General features: G+C 37.2%; 1 protein-coding gene across 1 annotated transcript in view; it reads left to right on the top strand.

The window, feature by feature from the left end:
- Radx (RPA1 related single stranded DNA binding protein, X-linked) overlaps window positions 1-20924 on the top strand; it is a 73420-nt gene that overhangs the window by 26827 nt on the left and 25669 nt on the right. Inside the window, 4 exon segments of the mRNA XM_028767504.1 lie at window positions 3528-3632; window positions 5077-5238; window positions 6222-6382; window positions 7100-7275. Of these exon segments, the coding sequence (XP_028623337.1) occupies window positions 3528-3632; window positions 5077-5238; window positions 6222-6382; window positions 7100-7275 (604 nt within the window).

The following is a 20924-nucleotide window of genomic DNA, read 5'->3' on the forward strand; positions in this document are numbered from 1 at the left end:
AACTCATTGGAGGTACCTAGGCTACTTTTATATACCTTGGCAATTCTGAGTGATGCTGCAGTAAGCATAAATATTCAAGCCTCAATCAAGCATCTCTTGTATGTTGCCTTTGATTCCTTCAGATAGAGACCCAGGAGTGGCATGGCTGAAACACAGGCAGCTCTGTTTTGGGAGTTTAAGGACCTTTATATTGATTTTTATAGTTTCTGGACTAATTACATTCTGACCAGCAGTGTTGACAGTTTGCGTTTGCTCCATACTCTTTCTAGAGTTTGATGTGTTTTGATTTCTTGATTGTGGCCACTCTGACTGGGCTGAGATGGACTGAATCTCAGTGTAGCTTTTAATGGTATTTTCCTGCTGGCTAAGAATGTTGAATACTCTGACTGGGCTGAGATGGAATCTCAATGTAGTTTTTTAATGGCGTTTTCCTGCTGGCTAAAAATGTTGAGTGCTTTCTTGTACATTTATAAACAGATTGTGTTTTTTTTTCTTTTAAAAAAGAGTCTTATATATTCCAGTTTATGTGGTTCAGCTCAAACCGAGGGCTTCCTGCATACATTGCATCCTGAGTCCCCAACTGTATGTTAAATTCATTTCTCCATTTATTGATCAGAAAACTTGGTCCTTTGACATGTAATTTTTTTTGGTTCTTCATATATTCTGGCTACTAATTCTGTTTCAGAAAAATAGCTGGCAACGATTTTCTTTGATTTTTAAACTGTCTTTTCATTCTGATGTTTTCTCAGCTGTGCAGACGCTTTTAAGTTGTATTCAATCCCCTTTGCCAATTCTGGCTATTATTTCTGAAGCTGTTGGATTCCCATTCAGAAAGTAATTGCATGTACCTACATCTTAAAAGTATTTTCCTTTAGTACTTTCTGAATTTCAGGACTTACACTGAGGGCTTTGATCCATTCTGAATTGATTTTTAAAGGGCGTTGAGTGATTCAGGCAGGCCCTATTGTCTGTTGTTTCTTTCCCTCATTCCATCTTGACTGCTGTCACATATTATAACCCCTGTTTGCATGGTGGTCTAAATCATTCAGATTCACCAGATCACCTCATACCATGGAGCTCAGTAAACCACTATAGCGTTTTGCTTTTTTAAGTTCCCTGACGGAGTAACTTTCTTCTTAACTCTGCTGTGAGCAGAGTCCTATCCAGCCTAGTAAAACACTGTCCCTCATATACCCAACTCTCTCCTATTTTATCTCTCTTGTGTGTCATACATATTCATAGGCACCTTAGCCAGTTATAACCATTCGTCCCTAATGACTCTTATAAACTGGTCCAGCAGGGAAGGATAATGATTTCTCTCATATTGTGAGGTCTTTGTCTTGAGGGAGGAGGAATGATGCTATTACTTGGTTTCTGGACTTTCACAGTAGTCTAGCTGATCCTACTTTTCTCTTGTCTTAAAGCTTCATAATCAAGCTTTAAAAAACTCCCATTTCTTGTATAAAAGTCTTTCCCATTCAAACAAAGGCAGACTAATTGTCATAGTTTTGGCTGTGTGTATGTCTGTGTGAAGATATTAGTTCTACTGATTTGTAAAAATGGAAGGGTTTTTTTTTTTAGTTTTTTAGAAGTATTTCTTCCTTCAGTGTTTAATAGTTTTCATTGTAAAAATCTTTCACCTCTTTAGCTGACTGTATTCCTAGGTAGTTTTGAGGTTATTGTGAATGAAATTGTTTTCTTGATGTAATTATTGCCATATACAAAAGAGATGATGTGTGAAAAGAGTGCCCAGAATATATTATATTCATGTATGAAACCAGCAAAGAATGAGCTTAATTAACTTTAGAAATGTAAAAAAGTTAAAACCATTCTTACAATTTGAATGGATTTTCTTTTATTTTCATTATTATAGAAAGCCAGTAATTGAATAGATAGAAAATGAATTTATAGTTATGCTGTGGAGAAATTTTTATTATTATATGTTATTTATTATTATTCAAAAACCTACTTTTGAATAATTGCCTGAATTTACACTTGTTTGTTTGTGCCCTAGTTTATGAAATTAAAATTATTTGAGCATAGAGTAAGATGAAGTACACATAAGATTTGGTTAATGGAATTTTATTTCCAGTTTTCCCTCCGTTTGGCTTTTCTTTATTGATTCCATTTCCACTCTAGTGTCTTAAACAGCTTTCTTTATTTTATTCCACTCTTTCTTTGTATTTCGTAGATTTCATTAATGGATTTATTCAGATCCTATTTAAGGTCCTTGAGCATATTCATAATAGCTATTTTGAAGTCTTGTGCTTCAGGTGTATTGCATCTCTCAGGGCCCTACTGTAGTAGGGTTGTTGAGTTCTAGTGGAAACATATTGTACTGGCTGTTATCGATTGTGTTTTTATGCTGGTGTCTAGGGATCTAGGTTTGGGATGATTGTCATTCTAGACGTTATTATCAGGTCTTGTATTTGCTAGGTAAATATTTTATTCCTTGGTTTCTCTTGCCCTCTCTAGTTCTTGGGAGACTGGGAGTGGCTGTGGGTTGCCAGATAGGGGATGTTTCTGAGATCCTGCCAGGTGTGCCCTCTATGGTTCCAGGTAGAATGTGTTTCTAGGTATTGAGAGCTGGCACTTAGAGATGGAAATGGGCTAGGTAGGGGCTGAAGTGGTCTACAGGATGGAGGAAAGATGGGTGTGCCACCAAAATCTGCTATAGACTTCTGGGAAGAGGAGCACAGTAGATGGTATGCTATAAAGCTGAGGGTAAGGCTGGGAGACTGGAATTGGAGGGAGGCAGGAGAAGGAAGATTACCTACACAATTTCTTGGCTAGTGTACCCTGCAGATTCCTAGGGACCGGTAAACATCATAGGTAGTTTTTTTTAAATGATAGGTTTTTAAAGTAGTTGAAGTCTGAAGACAGTATAATCTCATTATAGTCACATTTGTAACCTATCAAGTAGGTTAGCAAGATAAAAAAAATCAACTAAACAGGTCATATAAATCCTGTCATTGAGTTTTGACATTTAACTAAGGTAACTATTTGATATAAAAATCACCTGTATAAACAAATACAAATTAATACTCCATATCCCTCTCTGGTAGAATTCCAAGTAACCAGGATTCAGTGCTATATTGAGTAAGTCAATGGAACTATTATGAAAAATCATAAGGTTTTTTTTTCCAGTAGAAAATAACTATTCACACTCATGTACCCAACTGATCCAATGACTCTTATAGAATTAAACAACTTGCTTTACTTAAATGCAGCCCTTGTACTTTCCAAAGGAAAGACCTCTGGTTAAAGCGTGGAGACTGGGGAAGAAAAGGAACATACTAGGTAGTGTCAAATCACTCTCTTGTCAAAGGACAGGCTGCAAGAGAATCCCTGGTAACATGTTAGAAATGCAACATTTCAGGTGGACTCTACACATACTAAATCTGAATTGGCATCTTAAGAAAAGTTTGTTCTGATTTCTGCATTTGTTAAGGCTTAGGGAGAATTTCTAGTAGATCCTCCTCTTTAAAATGCAAATGCAATTTCGCTTGTGTTTTCATTTTCTATAGTGACATATTTCATGTGTACCCAGTTGAAAGTTGTGAGAAATAACAGTCAAGTACCTAAGCTGCTTTATCTCACCACTACAAATGAAAGCAGAGTGCTTATTACTGGTGAGTAACTTCTTTATATCTTCTTTATAGGGAATGTAAAATACTGTCTTTTCACTAGAACCACTTAGTATATATTAATTTCTACCTTATAGCATTCAATTTCATGATAGCTTTATTTTGACATATCATTATAACCATAGTATATTTTAATAAGCAATATTTATTATTGATAGATTATTAATAGAATATTAATAGATTACTTCTATATTACTGCTGGTAGAAAATATCTTCATGGCTCATTGGAAAATTACATTTATGTCATTTGATTATTACTTGATATAGAAGATAGAAAAAATGCTTGCTAGATTGAAGACTGCTACGTTTGGTATCACAGTGTAGAGTTAACATGATGTTCATACTTGATCTCAGCCAAAAGGCCTAGAAGTATTTAGTTAACATTATTTTTACAGTGTACCAAAAACAATGTGGGTCAAATTTTGGCCCCCCAAATCTCACATTTAATTTATATGACTAAGTATCATTGTCTACAAATAATTCGTCCCTCTGTATATGTGGGTTGCCTATTCTTAAATTTGCCAAGATCATATCACAAATATTTGGATATACATATATACGTATAAATATACATATACATGCTGAACATATGCAAACTTCATTCTTGTTATTATTCCTTGAGCTATATAACAATAATTGGTGTGTTTTTGCAACATTCTGAGTACTAGAAGTAATCCAAAAATTATGAAAATGATCCAAGAGGATATGCATTTATTCTATCCACATAGTATGCCATATTATACCAGGGAGTTGAGCATCCGTAGATTTTTGTGTACACAGGTTCATAAGTACTGGAGAAGAGCAGTACATTACTTTCCCTTTAAAACCAATAAGATACAAATTCCTAAATAAGAGTATGAACGATAGTATGGAATGAGGTATTTACCAGAAATCTACCATGCTGGTAATTAAGAAATTTGTCATGAGTTTTATGAAATGTATAAATATGTCTTTATCAATATTTTGCAAATAATAACAATATCTGATATCAATATGTCACTTTTAAGTCTGCCTTAAGAACACGAATTTAAATTTCAGACCACATTCACAATTATTTTTGTTGTTATATCACACTATCAAGTTAATAAGTTATAAAATATCAGCTTTTGAGAAGATGCTAACCATTTAGAATAGAGTTTTGGGGGCTTTCCTCCTGTGGTTCTTATTATCATAAGGACAGTTTCTGTTTTAAATCCAACTGAACTCTGATATGTCTTATTTTCTTAGGATGTTTATTTACTGTCTTTGAATAATTGTATGCTACATAGTAGATAAGTAAAATATGCTACATAATATGTAAAATTACTTTATTTTTTGTAAAATGAGACACTGTTTTAATATTTCAAAGTCCACACAAATGTGTTTCAGTGACTTTTATTTCTCTTTTTTATTGTTTGTTTTGTTTATTTGCATTTCTCCCTTCTGGAAGGAGGTCATAGAGGCAAGTATACATACGATACCAAGGCAAAAAAAATTATTCAGTGGATTAAAATGAAGACTAATTTGGAAGCAAAGAACACTGTTATTGGTGGATATTACCCCTATCCACCAGTGCCAGAGACATTTTCCAAGTATAGTCGCTTTATTAAAGGTATTGGTATAATTTCCAGTTCTGCTGTTCAATGCTACAAGTTTAGTATTTGTTATTTCTCTTATATATATTCCCTTCTCTCACAGAAGTAATGTGAAGCAAACTTTAGAGGCAATAGTTTTGTTCAAATGTAGATACAAAATATATGTATGTTATATTTCCTAAAAGTTATGTTTTTATTTTATTAGACTGGGAAAAAAGAAAGAGAATGTAGAAGAAGGAAGAATAACTTGTGGATAATATTTTGATTGAATGTCTTAAGATCAGCTCTGATATTCGAAATCTCAACTTGTATGACATTGACTACAAATGTCAATGATATATAAATGAGGTGCTACATGATCTCATATCCAGATGGTGATAGTTGTGTGATATTTCTCTTGTATATAATGTGATTCCATGTTGATTTTGAATAAAAAGGGTTTCTAGATGTAAATGGCATGCTGAATTTGGAATTGAATTAGTAGTGAGAGGATTAGCATTAATTTCCTTTTAAGTAGAATTAATATAGGGAAGCCAAAGTTTAAAATAAGTATGTTCTTGAGATGATTGCATGTTTGGGAGAAAATAGACATTGAAATGCTGAGCTATCACCATCTAAATATTGCTATCTTCTTGGGTGTTGTATATGATTGCAATATACACAATATGTTGTATATGATTTAAATAATGAAAATATGTTTTGCTAGGCAGTGACTAACCAATAATTTGTAGTTTGAAATATGTTCTATAAATTATAATCAATATGTACAATTACTGTTACAGAGACTTCAGGCAAGAAGCCTGTATTACAGTTTGACTGATACATGTATTTTACCTATATTTTGATGACAAATACTGGAGGATATCAAATATAAACACAAAATCTCACAAAATTAATATAGCAGGTTCACATTATAAAACCATGTTGGAAATCTAATTTTTGCTTTTAATCATGTCTCCTCTTTGAAAGTTATAATTTCTTGGGACATGTTCTTTTGCAGCTGAGTCGCTCTTGACAACAATAAGTGAAGTGAGGAAGGTGATTGAAGACTTGCAGTATAGGGAACAAAAGCGCATTGCAATTCAGGGGATAATTACTGCTATAAAGTACATCCCCTATAACCACTCAGCGGGAAGTACCCCAGCACCAGAAGCACTTCAGGTATGGTGCCAGAGGACTCCTAGTACATCTTTGACAGCACTATGATCATAATAACCATTGGTGCCTTACATATTGACTCAATCTTAATCTGTAAGAAAAAAATTATTTTAGTTTTTGTTCCTGCTTTGTTTCCTTTTTCTGTCATTTTGAGGCAAGGGGCAAGCCTCTGCATTTCTTAAGGCATCAGACCCTGTCTTTGTTTTCTAATTCAAGTCTATTATATATGTCTTTAATGCCTTGGTGGAGTATATGCCTAATTGCTGTGCTAACTTCTTTTAGACTTAAGCATCAGGAAAACTTCATGAGGAATGTTTCACTTCTCTATCTGTAGTGGTAGCTTTACCTACGTTCTGTAAAACATAACAAGAGTTCTCATAGGAGAAATGGTATACTACGATATTAATACTGGAATGTTCATATCCTCAAGAGTTCATTTTTCCTGTTAGTTCAACTTTGCCAAAGCTGTGTCTATGAGTATTACTATATATGTAGAAATAATCATTTAGTCCATTTGGTCCATTTAGTAGCCAAAGAGAACTTTTATCTTCTTCAACCTAAATACAAGATAGGTATAAATTTAATCGTCTTTATAAAAGCAGCATGTTTGCAGTATTCTGCCCAAGTCTTCAAAGTATGAAACTTAAATGTGTAGTTTTTCAGAAGAGAAATAATTTTGTGAATTTGTTTTAAAATATTTTGTCTAATTATTGGTTTTAGAATGCTAGCCAACCCTCAACATCTCAAGCAGCTGGAAAAGACGATCATTGTCATGAAAGAGGTAGTAAAAGATCTCAGGATGACAGACCAATGAGTTCTCAGAATTTTCAATCTATGTCTATGGTTTTGAGTCTCTGTGCAAAAAGAAAAATTCTTCAAGATCCAAGTGCTAAACCGTAAGTTGCTTGCATTACATCACTTGCACATATAGTTTTCCGCTGTATCTCACTGTCCAGTTGATCACTTTTTGAAAATTAGATTTACTTTCTTTTATGTTTTACCTGCATTTACATATTTGTACCTGGTACTCATGGAGGCCAGATCCCCTGGAACTGGAATTACAGATGATTGTCAGGCATCATGTGAGAGCTGAGAATCAACCCAGGTCCTCGACGAAAACATGTGCCCTAAACCACTGAGCCACCTCTCCAACCCCCCAAATTTCCCACCTTAATATAGATACTACTCATACTAGATTGGGGAACCACTCTTGTCCAATACAAATTTATCTTTTATTTAGGTAAAATCTTATTATGTAGGCCAGGCTGGCCTATGACCTCTCACTTTGTTTAGCCTCCTATATGATGCTGGAATTATTGTCATGAAGTACTCTGCCAGGCTATGAACTCACCTTAACTAATCCCATTTGTAATTACTCTATTTCCAAATTAGGTCTTCTGACGTCCTCAGAGTTAGAACTCTCATCATAGGCATAGGGAAGATTAACCGTTCATAACTTACATTTGCTTGCTGCCAATCTCCCTGTGAATTCACATCATTCACACATAAAACATTCTCTCTATCACAATAATCCTTAAACGTCTTAACCTTCACCTTCCTCAACTCTAGTCCACAGTCTTAATGTAAAGAAAACCTAGGTAAGCCAACCTGGTGACAAGTATGTAACTATTAGCTGGTCAAGACATGTTAGATGTCTGGATTTTAGGGGTGGGACAAGACTAGCATAAACATTATATTTTTAAAAAGCAAGATTAGAATGAAAAGGGGAGTTATGAGATAAAGGCCACTCCAAAACTTAGTATGGAAAATTGCAGTTAATTTTTAAGGTATTCAGAATTGTTTTGTCTGACTCAGTGCTGTGTTTTCCAGGTCTCCTAATGTAGCTTCACTCACTGACCACCCCCTTTCTTCTTGTGGTGGTTTGAAGGAAAATAACCCCCATAGGCTCATAGGGAGTGGCAATATCAGGAGAGGTAGTTTTGTTGGAGTGGGTATGGCCTTTTTGGAGGAACTGTGTCATTGAGGATGGGCTTTGAAGGTTTCAAATCCTCAAGCTTGGCCTTGTGTGTCTCTCTCTTCTTGCTAGTCTGGATGTAAGACTAAGATACTTCTTTTCTCATGAATTCACCTATTTATTTTATTTTTAATGATAGTTAAAATATGAAGTAATAGAGTTCACTATGATATTTAATATATACTTTGTTCTATTTAAAATCAGTTCTTCAGTCTGATACTATCTTGATCTTATTGACACCCCTTCCCCAACTCTTTCCAGATCTGCTTCTCCTTCCCTACCTACCCAATTTTGTATCCTATAAAAAAAAATCTTTCAAGACAAATTTCTGCTGCCCAAATATTCTTGGATGTGTGGTCTGCTATAGGAGGCTGATCAAAATACCATGGACTACACTTATTAAAGAATTTTTCTTCTCCTAGTGTCTAGCAATTGCCAATAGCTCTATAGCTAGGAGTGGGATTGTGTGCCTAACTGCCCTCTCAGTACTGGGAATTGGTCTCATTTAGGGATTGCTTTTATTTCTTACATGCTGTTGCAACCAGTATGAGCTCATATGTTCAGGTGCCTTGCTATTACCAGAAAATGTTACGTCTTTGTAGCCATCTATTTTCTGAGTCTTACAACTCTTTCTATCCCTCTTCTGCAAAGATCCCTGAGCCTTGGGAGATGTCATGTTATACATGTTCTATTTAGGGCTGAGCATTCTGTATTCTCGTATTCTCTGAAATCTGACCAGTTTTGCAACTCTGTGTTAGTCACAATCTACTGCACGTAGAATCTTCTTAGATGAGAGTGGAGAGATACGTTGATCTATGGATATATCAGCATATCACTGGGAGTGAATTTAATGCCATGTACACTTAGCAGTATAATAGTCGGTTTTTCTAGGCCCGTGCCTGTCTAGCTATAGTTTTTTAACCTGATAATGGGTATCATTTTGTGGGGCCGGGCTTAAATCTATCAAAAAGTGGTTGGAAGTTGGGGATAGAGGTGGGCATAATTAATCAGGAGGCAGAAGCAAATGGATTTCTGTGAATTGAAAGCTAGCCTGATCTACATCATAAGTTCTGGCCCAGCCGAGGCTAGAAAGAGTAGTCCTGTCTCAAAACACCAACACCAAAAAGAAACTGGCTTGTTATTCCTATTATTTTCATGCTGCTATTGTACTAATGGGCATGTCTCACCTGGCTTCCTCTCCCTTTTTCCATCCCTGTGACCCTTTCCTCTGCTTTCATGTCACATGTATTCTTTCACCTTTTCTCTTCGTTGCTTCTCCCTTAAAATTCCCCCCCTTCTCACTGACCCTTTTATAGTTTCATAATCTTGCCTGTCTTTCTCTCTAAAATCTGGTAACTGCATGTAAAAGAAAAAAAACTTATTTTTCTTTCTGAGTCTGGCTTATTTCACATAATATAATACTTTGTATTTGAATCCATTTTCTTACAAATTTTATTATTTTACTTTTCTTTACAGCTGAAGAAAGTTCACGATCCATTCATTAGTTAATGGAAATGTGAGCTGATCTCATTTCCTAGTTGTTATAAAAAGTGGAATAGTTAACATAAATATGCAAATATCTTGATAAAAGAATATAGAGTGTCCTTTGGGTGTATGCCTAGAATGATACAGCTCAGTTATGACATCGGTGTTTTTAGTGGTAACTAGTCTCCATTCTGGTTCATACAGTGGCTATACCAGTTTATATGCTTACCACAAGTTTATATGTTGATAAGGAGGAGCCCTCGCTTCCCCCTTGTATGTTCAACCAGCATTTGTTGACATTTGTTTGGTTAATGATTGCCATTCTGAGTAGAATGAAGTTACACCTCAAAATAGTTTTAATTTTAATTTCCTATAAGGCTAAGGATGCTTACCAATTCTTATATTTATTGGGAAAACTCTATTCAGCTTATTGATAGGAAGTTTTAGATTCTGGTAATAATTTTTACAGTTCTTTATATATTATGGAACCCCTGTATGAACTATATAAAGACAAAGGTTTTTCTCCTATTTTGTATTCTGTCTCTTCACTCTATTGATAATCCCTTTTGTCATGCAGAATATTTTTAATCTCATGCACTTCCATTTGTCAATTCTTTGAGTTAATTCCTGTGCTTCTGGAGTCCTTTGTAGAAAGTATTAATCTTGAGATTCTACAGAAAAACCACCTCCACAATTTTGGGCCAAATTTGAAGCAAGTTTGAAATGGACTTCAGTTACAGACAATTCCCTAAAATTTCTCAATTGAGAATGGGCTTGAGCCACATGTTGCTGAGGCATATAAAGACAAACCTATAGGCCACCATACTTTTCCCAAGAGGCTTTGTTATTTCTCAGAACTACAATTCCCAGCATTACAGGAAGTTACCTAGTTCCTGGGCAGGTGGAGCTTACAGGTTAGTTTTTGGTCATTACAGAAGTTCTTTATCTCTTACACTCATTTCCTGCCTGCAGAATCCTAGAAGGCTGATATCTTCCCTTCATTTTATTCTGTCTGTATTTCCTATAGTACTCTAGGCTAGCAACCCTTCTGTTTTGATGACTAATTCAATCTCTGGCCATAAGCCTAATCTGTTTTAAATTTTATTTTATTACATTTATTTTTGTATGCTGTGTGCTTATGTATGTGTACACCAATAAGTGTGTATACACATGCCATGGAGTCCATGTGGAGGTCAGAAGAGAACCTTCAAGAGTTGTTGGTTCTCTTCCACCTTGTGGGTCTTAGGGATTTAACTCAGGTCATCTGTCTTTGTTGACAATCATGTTTATTTGCTGAGCTGTCTGTGTTCTGTGTAATGCAGAATGATCAATTGTAGAAAAGAGGGACACTGCAGGAAGAGTTTAGTGTCCCTAAACTGGCCGCTTTCTAGAAGCCTTTTTCATTGTTACGCAAAAGGCACCTTTTGCAAGTCAATTTCCACATACCAAAACTTATCTGATCTAAGGGTTGTCTGGAAAGACCTATCACCTAAGCAATTCTCAGTCATAGGAGACTTCCTGGTTTGCCAGGCACATCTTGAGACTGTTATGCAAAGGCTCACAGATAACAAGGCTACTTCAAAAGCCAGACACAACAGTTCAGCTAAAATTCTGCTACATTGAGCCATCTGTCCAGCCACATATTAATTTTAATTAGTGACAAAATAATAGACTTCTTCATTATGATGTCTTTATTCATGTATATAAGTATGCTTCACTCATATTCATCCTCCAACTCCTGACACTCTTTTGTCCTCTTCGTAGGTCTCTCTCTTCATCAGATAATCTAATCTACTTTCTAGTTTAATGTCGTGTGTGTGTGTGTGTGTGTGTGTGTGTGTGTGTGTGTGTGTGTCCGTCCCTTGTGTGTGAATATGCATGTGGAGACCTAACGACAGCCTCAGGTATTATTCTTCAGGAGCTATCTACCTTGCTTCTTGGACCTCGTTTCTTATTGGCCTGGAGCTTGCCAAGTAGACTAGGTGGGCTCTCCAGTCAACACAAGAGACCTACATGTTTCTTCCTCCCCAAAACTGTGATTACTAGTACATGACACTGTACTAGGCTTTGTATGTGGATTCTGGGATACAAATCAGATCCACATGCTTGTATGTAAAATACTTTACCAACAAAGGTGAACCGCACAGCTATTCTTTATATGAGTCAAGTTTTTGAGCAAATGGTTCTCCAGCCACACCTCTGGTGATCTGTCCAGATCAAACTTTCTGATATTTTATATTTGGAGGCTGACAGTTTCCAAAATACTTGTATTTTGGGGTTCCTTTTGCTTGACAATTCCCTCTCTGGTAACATCATTCTTTGTATATTTTACTGTGAATAGGAAAGAGAATCTAGGTGGTCTACATTTGATTAGAAATACCCTCAGCTAAATGTCTAGGTTTACCATTTATAAGCTCAACTTTCTATGCACAGAATATAGTATGACCAAGCCACTTGAGAGGGCATAGAAGACACACTTTCTCAATAACACACTTTTGATTTCTGTCTGAAACTTTAACAGAAGTGCCTACCATGTTCCTATTTCTAGCATGTTTGGTTTATAACAATGTGTTGTCTAAAATAAGAATTTTCTAAAGGCTCTTTTCCTATCCTGAGTTCTCATGAGATTTTTCTTTAAATTTAGATTTCAACAAACACTATCTTCGTGGAATTCTAGACATTTTTATTGCACATTTCAAGACTGAGATTCAATTTGATATATAATTTCAAAGACATTTCTATATTTTTATTTTTTATAATATAGTTACATCCTTTTCTAATTTATCCTTCCTCAAGGCCTTCTATAGCCTTTCTTTTCTTTAATAGTTGGTAGCTATGTATCATAAGAATATCCTACATTCCAATACTGAACTACGACTAGCATATTAGTACTTGTACATGCATGTTATATGCTTTTATTGGCTGTCTTGAATGATGCAAATAAAACCATTTTCTTTTTATTTATTCTTCTCTCATATATTACATTGAAATTGTAATATATGAGATCCACTTCGCCCAGATCCACTTCTTCTCATTTTCCTTCACAAAAGGTCAAGTGTCCCAAGGATATCAACCAAACAGGGCATATCAAGTTGCAATAAGACTAGGCATGTCCCTCATATTACGGCTGAAAGCAAAACCCAGTAGGAGCAAAAGGATCCCAAAAGCAGGCAAAAGAGCCAGAGATAGCCACCCTTAGGAGTCCCACAATAATGTCAAGCTACACAACCATAACATACATGCAGAGGACCTCGATCAGTTCCATGCATGCTCCCTGGGTGATGGTTCAGTCTCTGTGAACCCCTATGAGCTCAGTTCAGTTCATTCTGTGGTTTCTCTTGTGGTGATGTCCTTGACCTCTCTGGGTCCTACAATCCTTGCTCCCCTTCTTCTGAAGGATTCCTCAAGCTCCACCTAATGTTCTCTGCATCTGTTTCCATCATTTGTTAGGTGAAGTCTCTCTGATGACAATTATGCTAAGCTCTGGTCTACAAGTATAGCAGAGTATCATTAGGAATCATTTCACTGACCTTTTGTTTTGTTGGGTTTTGTCCTGACCTATTTAGTTCTATCCAAGGTTCCTTGGCTACCCAACCTCTGGTTCCTGGCCCTCCAAGCAGAGTAGGACATGAGTCCCCTCTCATGGCATGGGTCTCAAGTTAGACCAGTCAATGGTTTGCAACTCCCACACGTTCTGCACTACCTTTACTCCAGCAAGCAGGACAAATTGTAGGCCGAAGGTTTTGTGTCTGGGTTAGTGTCCAAATCCCTCCACTGAAAGTCTTGCCTGATTACAGGAGATGGATGATTCAGGCTCCATATCCTCCATTATTAGTAGTCTTGGCTGTGGACACTCTCATAGATTCCTGGGAGTTTCCATTAAAGTGGTTTCTATCTCACAAATATCCACAAAATGTCCACAAATACCAGTTGTCATTCCGAGTACTCAGTTCTCCATCTTCCCCCAACCTGATCCTGTTCCTGTCCCTCACCTACCCCTAGTCCACCTATGATAACTGTTCTAGTTCCCCTTCCCAGGGAAATTCATGTATTCCTGTGCTTGAGCCCTCCTTGTTACTTAAACTCTCTGGGTCTTTGGATTATAGCATGATTATCCTTTACTTTACATGCTAATATTCATTTATAAGTGAATACACACCCTGTTTGTCATTCTGTTTTTTGGTTACCTTTCTTGGAATTTTTTTTCCAGTTCTTTCCATTTCCCAATAAATTTCATGATGTCATTTTTTTGACAGCTGAGTAATACTCCATTGTATAAATGTACCACATTGTCTTTATCCATTCTTCCATTGAGGGACATTTAGATTGTTTCCAGTTTCTCGCTGTTATGAATAAAGCTGCTGTGTACATGTTCGAGGAAGTGTCCTTGTGGTAGGATGGAACATCTTTTGGGTATATGTCCAGGAATGGTATTGCTGGATCTTGAGGTAGAACTAATCTCAATTTTCTGAGAAACTGCCAGACTGATTTCCAGAGTGACTGTACAAGTTTGCAGTCCCACCAGCAATGGAGGAGTGTTCCTCTTGCTCCACATCCTCACCAGCATCTGCTGTCACCTGAGTTTTTGATCTTGGCCATTCTGACTGGTGTGAGATGGAATCTCAGGGTCATTTTGATTTGTATTTCTTTGATGAGTAAGGATGTTGAACACTTATCTAAGTGTTTCCCAACCATTTGAGATTCCTCTGTTGAAAATTATCTGTTTCAGTCTGTAACCATTTTTAATTTAGTTTGTTGTCTAGTTTCTTGAGTTCTTTATATGTTTTGAAAATTAACCCACTGTCATATGTAAGATTGGTGAAAATCTTTCCTCAATATGTAGGGTGCCATTTTGTCCTATTGATATATTTTGTCTTACAGAAGCTTTTTAGTATCATGAGGTTCTGTTTATTAATTGTACAGCTCAGTGGTTGAGCTATTAGTATTCTGTTCCCGAAGTCATCTCCTATGCCAATACATTCAAGGCTATTCACCACTTTCTCTTCTATCAGGTTCAGTTTTTATGTTGAGATCTTTGATCCACTTGGACTAGAGTTTTGTGCAGGGTGATAGATATGGGTCTATTTACATTCTTCTGAATGCCAACATCCAGTTAAACCAGAAAGATTTGTTGAAAATGCTTTCTTTTTTCCATTGTATATTTCTGTCTTAAAATATATTTATATATTATAAAAATATATTTCTTATATTTCTGTCTTATACTTCTGTTTTTATCAAAAATCAGATATCCATATATGTGTGGGTTTACATCTGTGTCTTCAATTTGATTCCATTGATCAACCAGTTTTATGTCAATACCCTGTAGTTTTCATTATAATAGCTCTATAGTAAAGCTTGAAATCAGGGATGTTGAAGTTCTTTTATAGTACAGGATTGTAAAACCATTTTCTAGTAAACGTTTTTATAAGTATATACAATACATGCTGCTGATGGATTTCAAAATAGATGTATTTTAACTGTTTTAGTTATTTAAGTTTCTCTTAGAGTTTTTTCTTAATCAATTGTAGAAATAATACATTTCACTATTTTAATTTTAATAACATATAAAATATTTTATTAAAATTTTATAGTCAAATGCTATTTCCATTGTTTATGATGCTCATTTATAGTTCATTAATAACTAGCTGTAAGAATTAAAAACATGAGAATAAGAAAATATATTGATGAAATAAAGTGAATATAATGTACCATTTTATGATTTATAATTACATCATTTTCCCTTTTCTTTCTTTTCTTTAAATCCTCTCATATACCACTTTTTGCTCTCTTTCAAATTCAAAGCCTCTTCTTTTCCTTAATTGCTGTTACATTCATATATGTATTTACATATATATTCCTAAATACATAAATACAACCTGTTCAGTCTGTATAAAGTTACTTGTGTGTTTGTTTTCAGGGTTGACCATTTGGTCTTAGATAACCAATTGGTATGCTTTTCCTTGGATGAGGGGGTCTATTTCTCTTATTCTCAGCCTAGGAATCTCCATTCCTTTTATATGGCTTCCTCTCTCAGGGTGTCTAGACTCTGCTGCCCACTGGGCAGGAAGGATGAAGCAGAGCCTGGAACAGACAGGGTCTGCAAGATCCTGGTCCAGCTGAGAGTTCCAGGGGACAGGATGTTCCAGTTCTTTTAGGTGGCACTCAGTGAAACAGCTCTCTTAGATGATCTTCAGTGAAACATTGTGAACACATACACATTATTGGGGGTGGATGAGGGCTATATATATGAACCCTGGAGAGTGGGAAGGAGCTTTCAGGGTGAATGTAAATCATTGGCTAGGGTTTAAAGTCCTGGGAATGCTTCATTTTCATGGAGAGGAACCTCAGGTACTTGTTGGGCAGGTTCTTATCTGGAAAGGGGAAGTTGAACCTGTAGTTTTGCCAAGGACTTTGTGACCTTCCTCTGGTACAGGGTGTGGAGGGTGGGCTCCCCAGATAAGGTCAGTCAGAGAAGAGGAAACCTTGCTGGAAAAGGGAGTCCTCCACTTTGAGCTGATCTCAGATTGTGACTGTAAATAGCAGAGTTTCCCCACAGCCAGTAGTTCTTTTTGTAGAGTTAAGGTCTCATGGGCTTTCTCTTGTTCACTTTAACATGTTTATTTTGTCCTTATTTTTCTCACAGCTGAATAGTCATGATGGTGAGACATTATGTGTGTAGCTTCTGACATTGCTAGGAGACACAATCTCACAGCAAACTCCTTGATCCTCTGGAGTTAACAGTTTTAAGCTGCTCTTCAGAAATGATCCCTGACCTTTAGATACAGGGATGTTTTGTATATATAGTCATTGGGACTGGGCTTCACAGCTCTACATTTTTATTGGTTGTGGTTTTCTTCTCCCCTCCCCCTTCCCTTCTTCTTGCTCTGGCCTCTACTCGCTCTGGCCCAAAGGTTTCTGTTCATTTATTATATGTAAGTACACTGTAGCTGTCTTCAGACACCCATAAGAGGGCATCAGAGCTCATTACAGATGGTTGTGATCCACCATGTGGTTGCTGGGATTTGAACTTATGGCCTCCAGAAGAGCAGTCAGTGCTCTTAACCGCTGAGCCATCTCACCAGCTCGGTTGTGGTTTCCTATAACACTCTCCATCTGACCCAAATGGAAGTTTCCTTGATGATGGGTAAGGACTACATTGATATGTGGCTATAAGAACAGATATTTATAATGCAGTTAGAGATTATGTTGGTTTAGTAAAATGGTGGATGTAGGTTCTCCTCCAAGACCCATGACTTCAGTGGCCCTCAGTAGTTAGTTAAGTTTCTAGTACAAGTCATGATTTCCCTCTAGTTAAGGAGGTCTTAAGTCCAATTAGAAAGCTGTTGGTTACTGCCAAGGTATTTAAGCCACTACTACACCTTTAAAGTTATCCTGCCATGGTGGACATTGCTGTGGTTCATAAGCATTATAGCTAGGTATGACTGTTGGTTGCCTCTCTTCTTTGAAAGCTTGCAGGTGGCCTTCTGGTACCATGAAATCTAGTCCTCACGGAGGAGGCTTTCAGGCCAGGTCCAGGCCTCAGATAGGGCACTAACAGTAGATCAAACAAATTTTCAATTAGGTGTGCCGTGGCAAGCTAATGAGTTTCATTAGAGCTTCTTACAGGAAGGAACATGGGAGCATCTAGGTCCTTGGAGCAAGTTTGATCTTTTCTGTCAAGATATCTGATCTCTTCTTTGCACAGGACTACTTAACAAACCACAACCAATAGCATCCAACCAACAATCTACATGCCTCTTGGGGCCCTAGCATTTTTATACCCTCTGAAAAGTCCACAGAATTCCAAATGTCACCCAATTGCAGAAACTATCTGCAGCTGGCAACAGTTATGCCTCAGCTAGAGTATGAGACAAATCATAGTCAACTGCTCCAGACAATCTGAACCAGCTCCATATCCCATACCTGGAATTAAAAGGAAAACATATTCCCATAATATTTGTATGTTTTTCAAAGAAACTAAAATTCTCAAGACACTCCTCTCCTTCCAGGCAATTGATAACTTCCTATATTTCCTTAGTAATAGTTGTAGCCCTATAAACAACACTCTTTCAACTTCACCCTGTCCAGGACTGCACGTTAAAAGACCCAAAAGAAGTAATTACATCTATTGAGAGTTCAAGAAAGCAATGGTCATTCATACCCGAAGGACCACATTCCCCAGCACTCTACCCATTCCTCTGTAGCTTATATTCATTTTTAATACATTTTTAATTCAAATACAATTACATCACTCCCCTACCCCATTCACTTACTTTCCTCAAGTCTTTCCCAGGTAACTCTCCTCCAATCCTTCCCATACTATAGTATTCTCAAATCGATAGCCCTTTTTCTTTGATCATTATTGTTACATCTATGTATATGTACATGTATGCACAGATATATAAAGAAAACTTGCTGAGTCTTTTTTTATTGTTTGTGGGTTTATGCTTTCAGGGCTGACCATTTTGTACTGAAAACCAACTATAAGAACTCATCCCTGAGAGAGACGAAATTCTTCATCTCTCAGTAGTCATTTGTTGCCTATAGTTTTTTGTTTTTTTGGTTTTTTTTTTTTTGGTATGGAGCATATGAAATTTTTTTCCCTTCCACATTAACATGTCTTTTGATATTTCCATTGTTCTGATCTTGTCTATGTAGACATTTTTAGGAAAGACTACTTAGTAGCAGATTTTCTGATATTCTGGTTTTCAGTTTTCCATCCCCTCCTCCAAAATGTTCCTTAAACCAAAAATGCAGGAGCTGTGATATTCATATATCCATTGGTACTGGGCTCCCCATAGACTATCAATTTCTGCATTGTGTCCAGTTGTGGTTTTCTGTGATAGCCTCTGTTTGCTACATGAGCATTTCAACAGTCAAAGGTAGCTCTCAAAAGATAGCAAGTTCAAAGTCCACTTATCTGGAGCTAGGCTTGTGGGTGTTGAGATGGCTACAGGTGGGGACAATGGGAGGGGAAGTGGCAGGAAATTAGAAAAGGAGGAAGCTCCTTCTAAGAAGGACCGAATCACCCTCACTTGGTCTTCCTTCTTTATGGACTTCATGTGGCCTGTGAGTTGCATCTTGGGCATTTCAAGGTTCTAGGCTAATATCCAATAATCAGTGAGTGAATACCATGTGTCTTCTTTTGTGATTGGCTTACCTCACTCAGGATGATAATTTCTAGTTCCATCCATTTACCAAGGAACCTCTCAAATTCATTGTTTTTAATAGCTGAGTAATACTCCATTGTGTAAATATACCACATTTTTTGAATCCATTCCTCAGTTGAAGGACATCTGGGTTCTTTCCAGCTCCTGGCTATTATAAATAAGGCTGCTATGAACATAGTTGAGCATATGTCCTTGTTATATGTTCGAGTATCTTCTGGGTATATGCCTAGGAGTGGTATAGCTGGATCCTCGGGTAATGCTATGTCCAATTTTCTGAGGAACCGCCACACTGATTTCCAAAGTGGTTGCACCATCTTGCAGTCCCACCAACAATGGAGGAGTGTTCCTCTTTCTCCACACCCTCGCCAGCATCTACTATCACCTGAGTTTTTAATCTTAGCCATTCTGACTGGTGTGAGATGGAATCTCAGGGTTGTTTTGATTTGCATTTCCCTGACGACTAAGGATGCTGAACATTTCTTTAGATGCTTCTCGGCCATTCGAGTTTCTTCCGTTGAAAATTCTTTGTTAAGCTCTATACCCCATTTTTTAATAGGGTAATTTGGTTGTCTGGAGTCTAATTTCTTGAGTTCTCACCTGAGTATCTATCCCATGTGCAATCACCAAAGGTTGATGCTGATGTGGAAGACAGGAAGTGCATGCTGATAAGAGCCTGATATGGATATCTCCTCAGAGGCCTTCAAGAGTCAGACATATTCAGAGGCAGATGCTCACAACTAGCCATTGAACTGATTATGGTGTTCTCAATGGAGGAGTTAGAGTGAAGACTGAAGGAGCTGAAAGGGTTTGTGGCACCATGAGGAGAGCAACAATACCAACCAACCACAGCTCCCAGGGTCTAAACCACCAGCCTGGGAGCACTTAGGGGGGGATCCAGGGCTTCAGCTGAATATGTAAAAGTGGAGGGCCCTGCTGGGCATAGGTGGAAGAAGAGAACCTTGACCTCATGAAGGCTGGATGCCCCAGGGGGTGGGAATTTTGAGGGTGGGGAGGTGGGAGTGGGGGGGTGTAGATAGAGGTTACATCCACAGAGAAGAAGGAGGAGGGGCGAGGGGATTGGGGGTTCCGAGGGGGTGGTGGGGGATGGGGTAAGGGGACAACATAGGAAATGTAAATAAATCATCCAATAAAAAAAAAAAAAAGAAAAGGAGGAAGCTGCTTACCCAGCAAAGGTACATCAGGAACAAAGAGGGTTAGTGGGCTATGGTCTGAAACTATGCTTTTGTGTTTGATAGTGGTGGGTGTGGGGAAGGGATGGTGACTTACCAGGCAAAGGTAGTTTACAAATGAAGAAGTTTCAGGGCTACAGGTCTGGAAATAGACTTGCATAGCAAGTGTAATAAATGTTTAGAAGGAAACTTAAGAGATACAGTATACCTACTGAGAAAAAACAATAACTGTAGCTTCCCTATTAGAGCCTATGATTTCCTTAGGCATGGGCTTTTGACTACATTTATAACACCAAATTCAAATTCTCTTGTTTGGAGTGAGCCAAATCTAATCGGAAAACAGTCATGTCACTATTGCACTAGTGGTCGCCTTGCCTAGCATGTTGGTGATACAACATGCAGAGTCCACAACCATGTAGGAATGTTGATGGCTTTCCTTCCCCAACAGCCTGTATAGTACCTCCTAACACTATGAAAACTGACCAACAGGTAGGAAATTTCCAGCTCAGTTCAAGCTTTGTTTCTTCATGCTCTACAACCAAAACCTGTGGTGTCTTCAGTCAAAAGTCTAACAGATGGACAATCAACAGCAATGTCAGTAGCCTATATTGTTTTAGGGGCCTCAGAATCTTCCCTGGACAATAGCTCAAAGGGAAATAGTCCATCCTCAATAATAGAAATTTCATCTAATAGCCACATGGCTTCTGAGAGCATCTTTTCCTGTC

The sequence above is a fragment of the Grammomys surdaster genome, unplaced genomic scaffold, assembly GCF_004785775.1.
Source record: "Grammomys surdaster isolate TR1022 unplaced genomic scaffold, NIH_TR_1.0 173, whole genome shotgun sequence".
NCBI classification, from domain to species: domain Eukaryota; kingdom Metazoa; phylum Chordata; class Mammalia; order Rodentia; family Muridae; genus Grammomys; species Grammomys surdaster.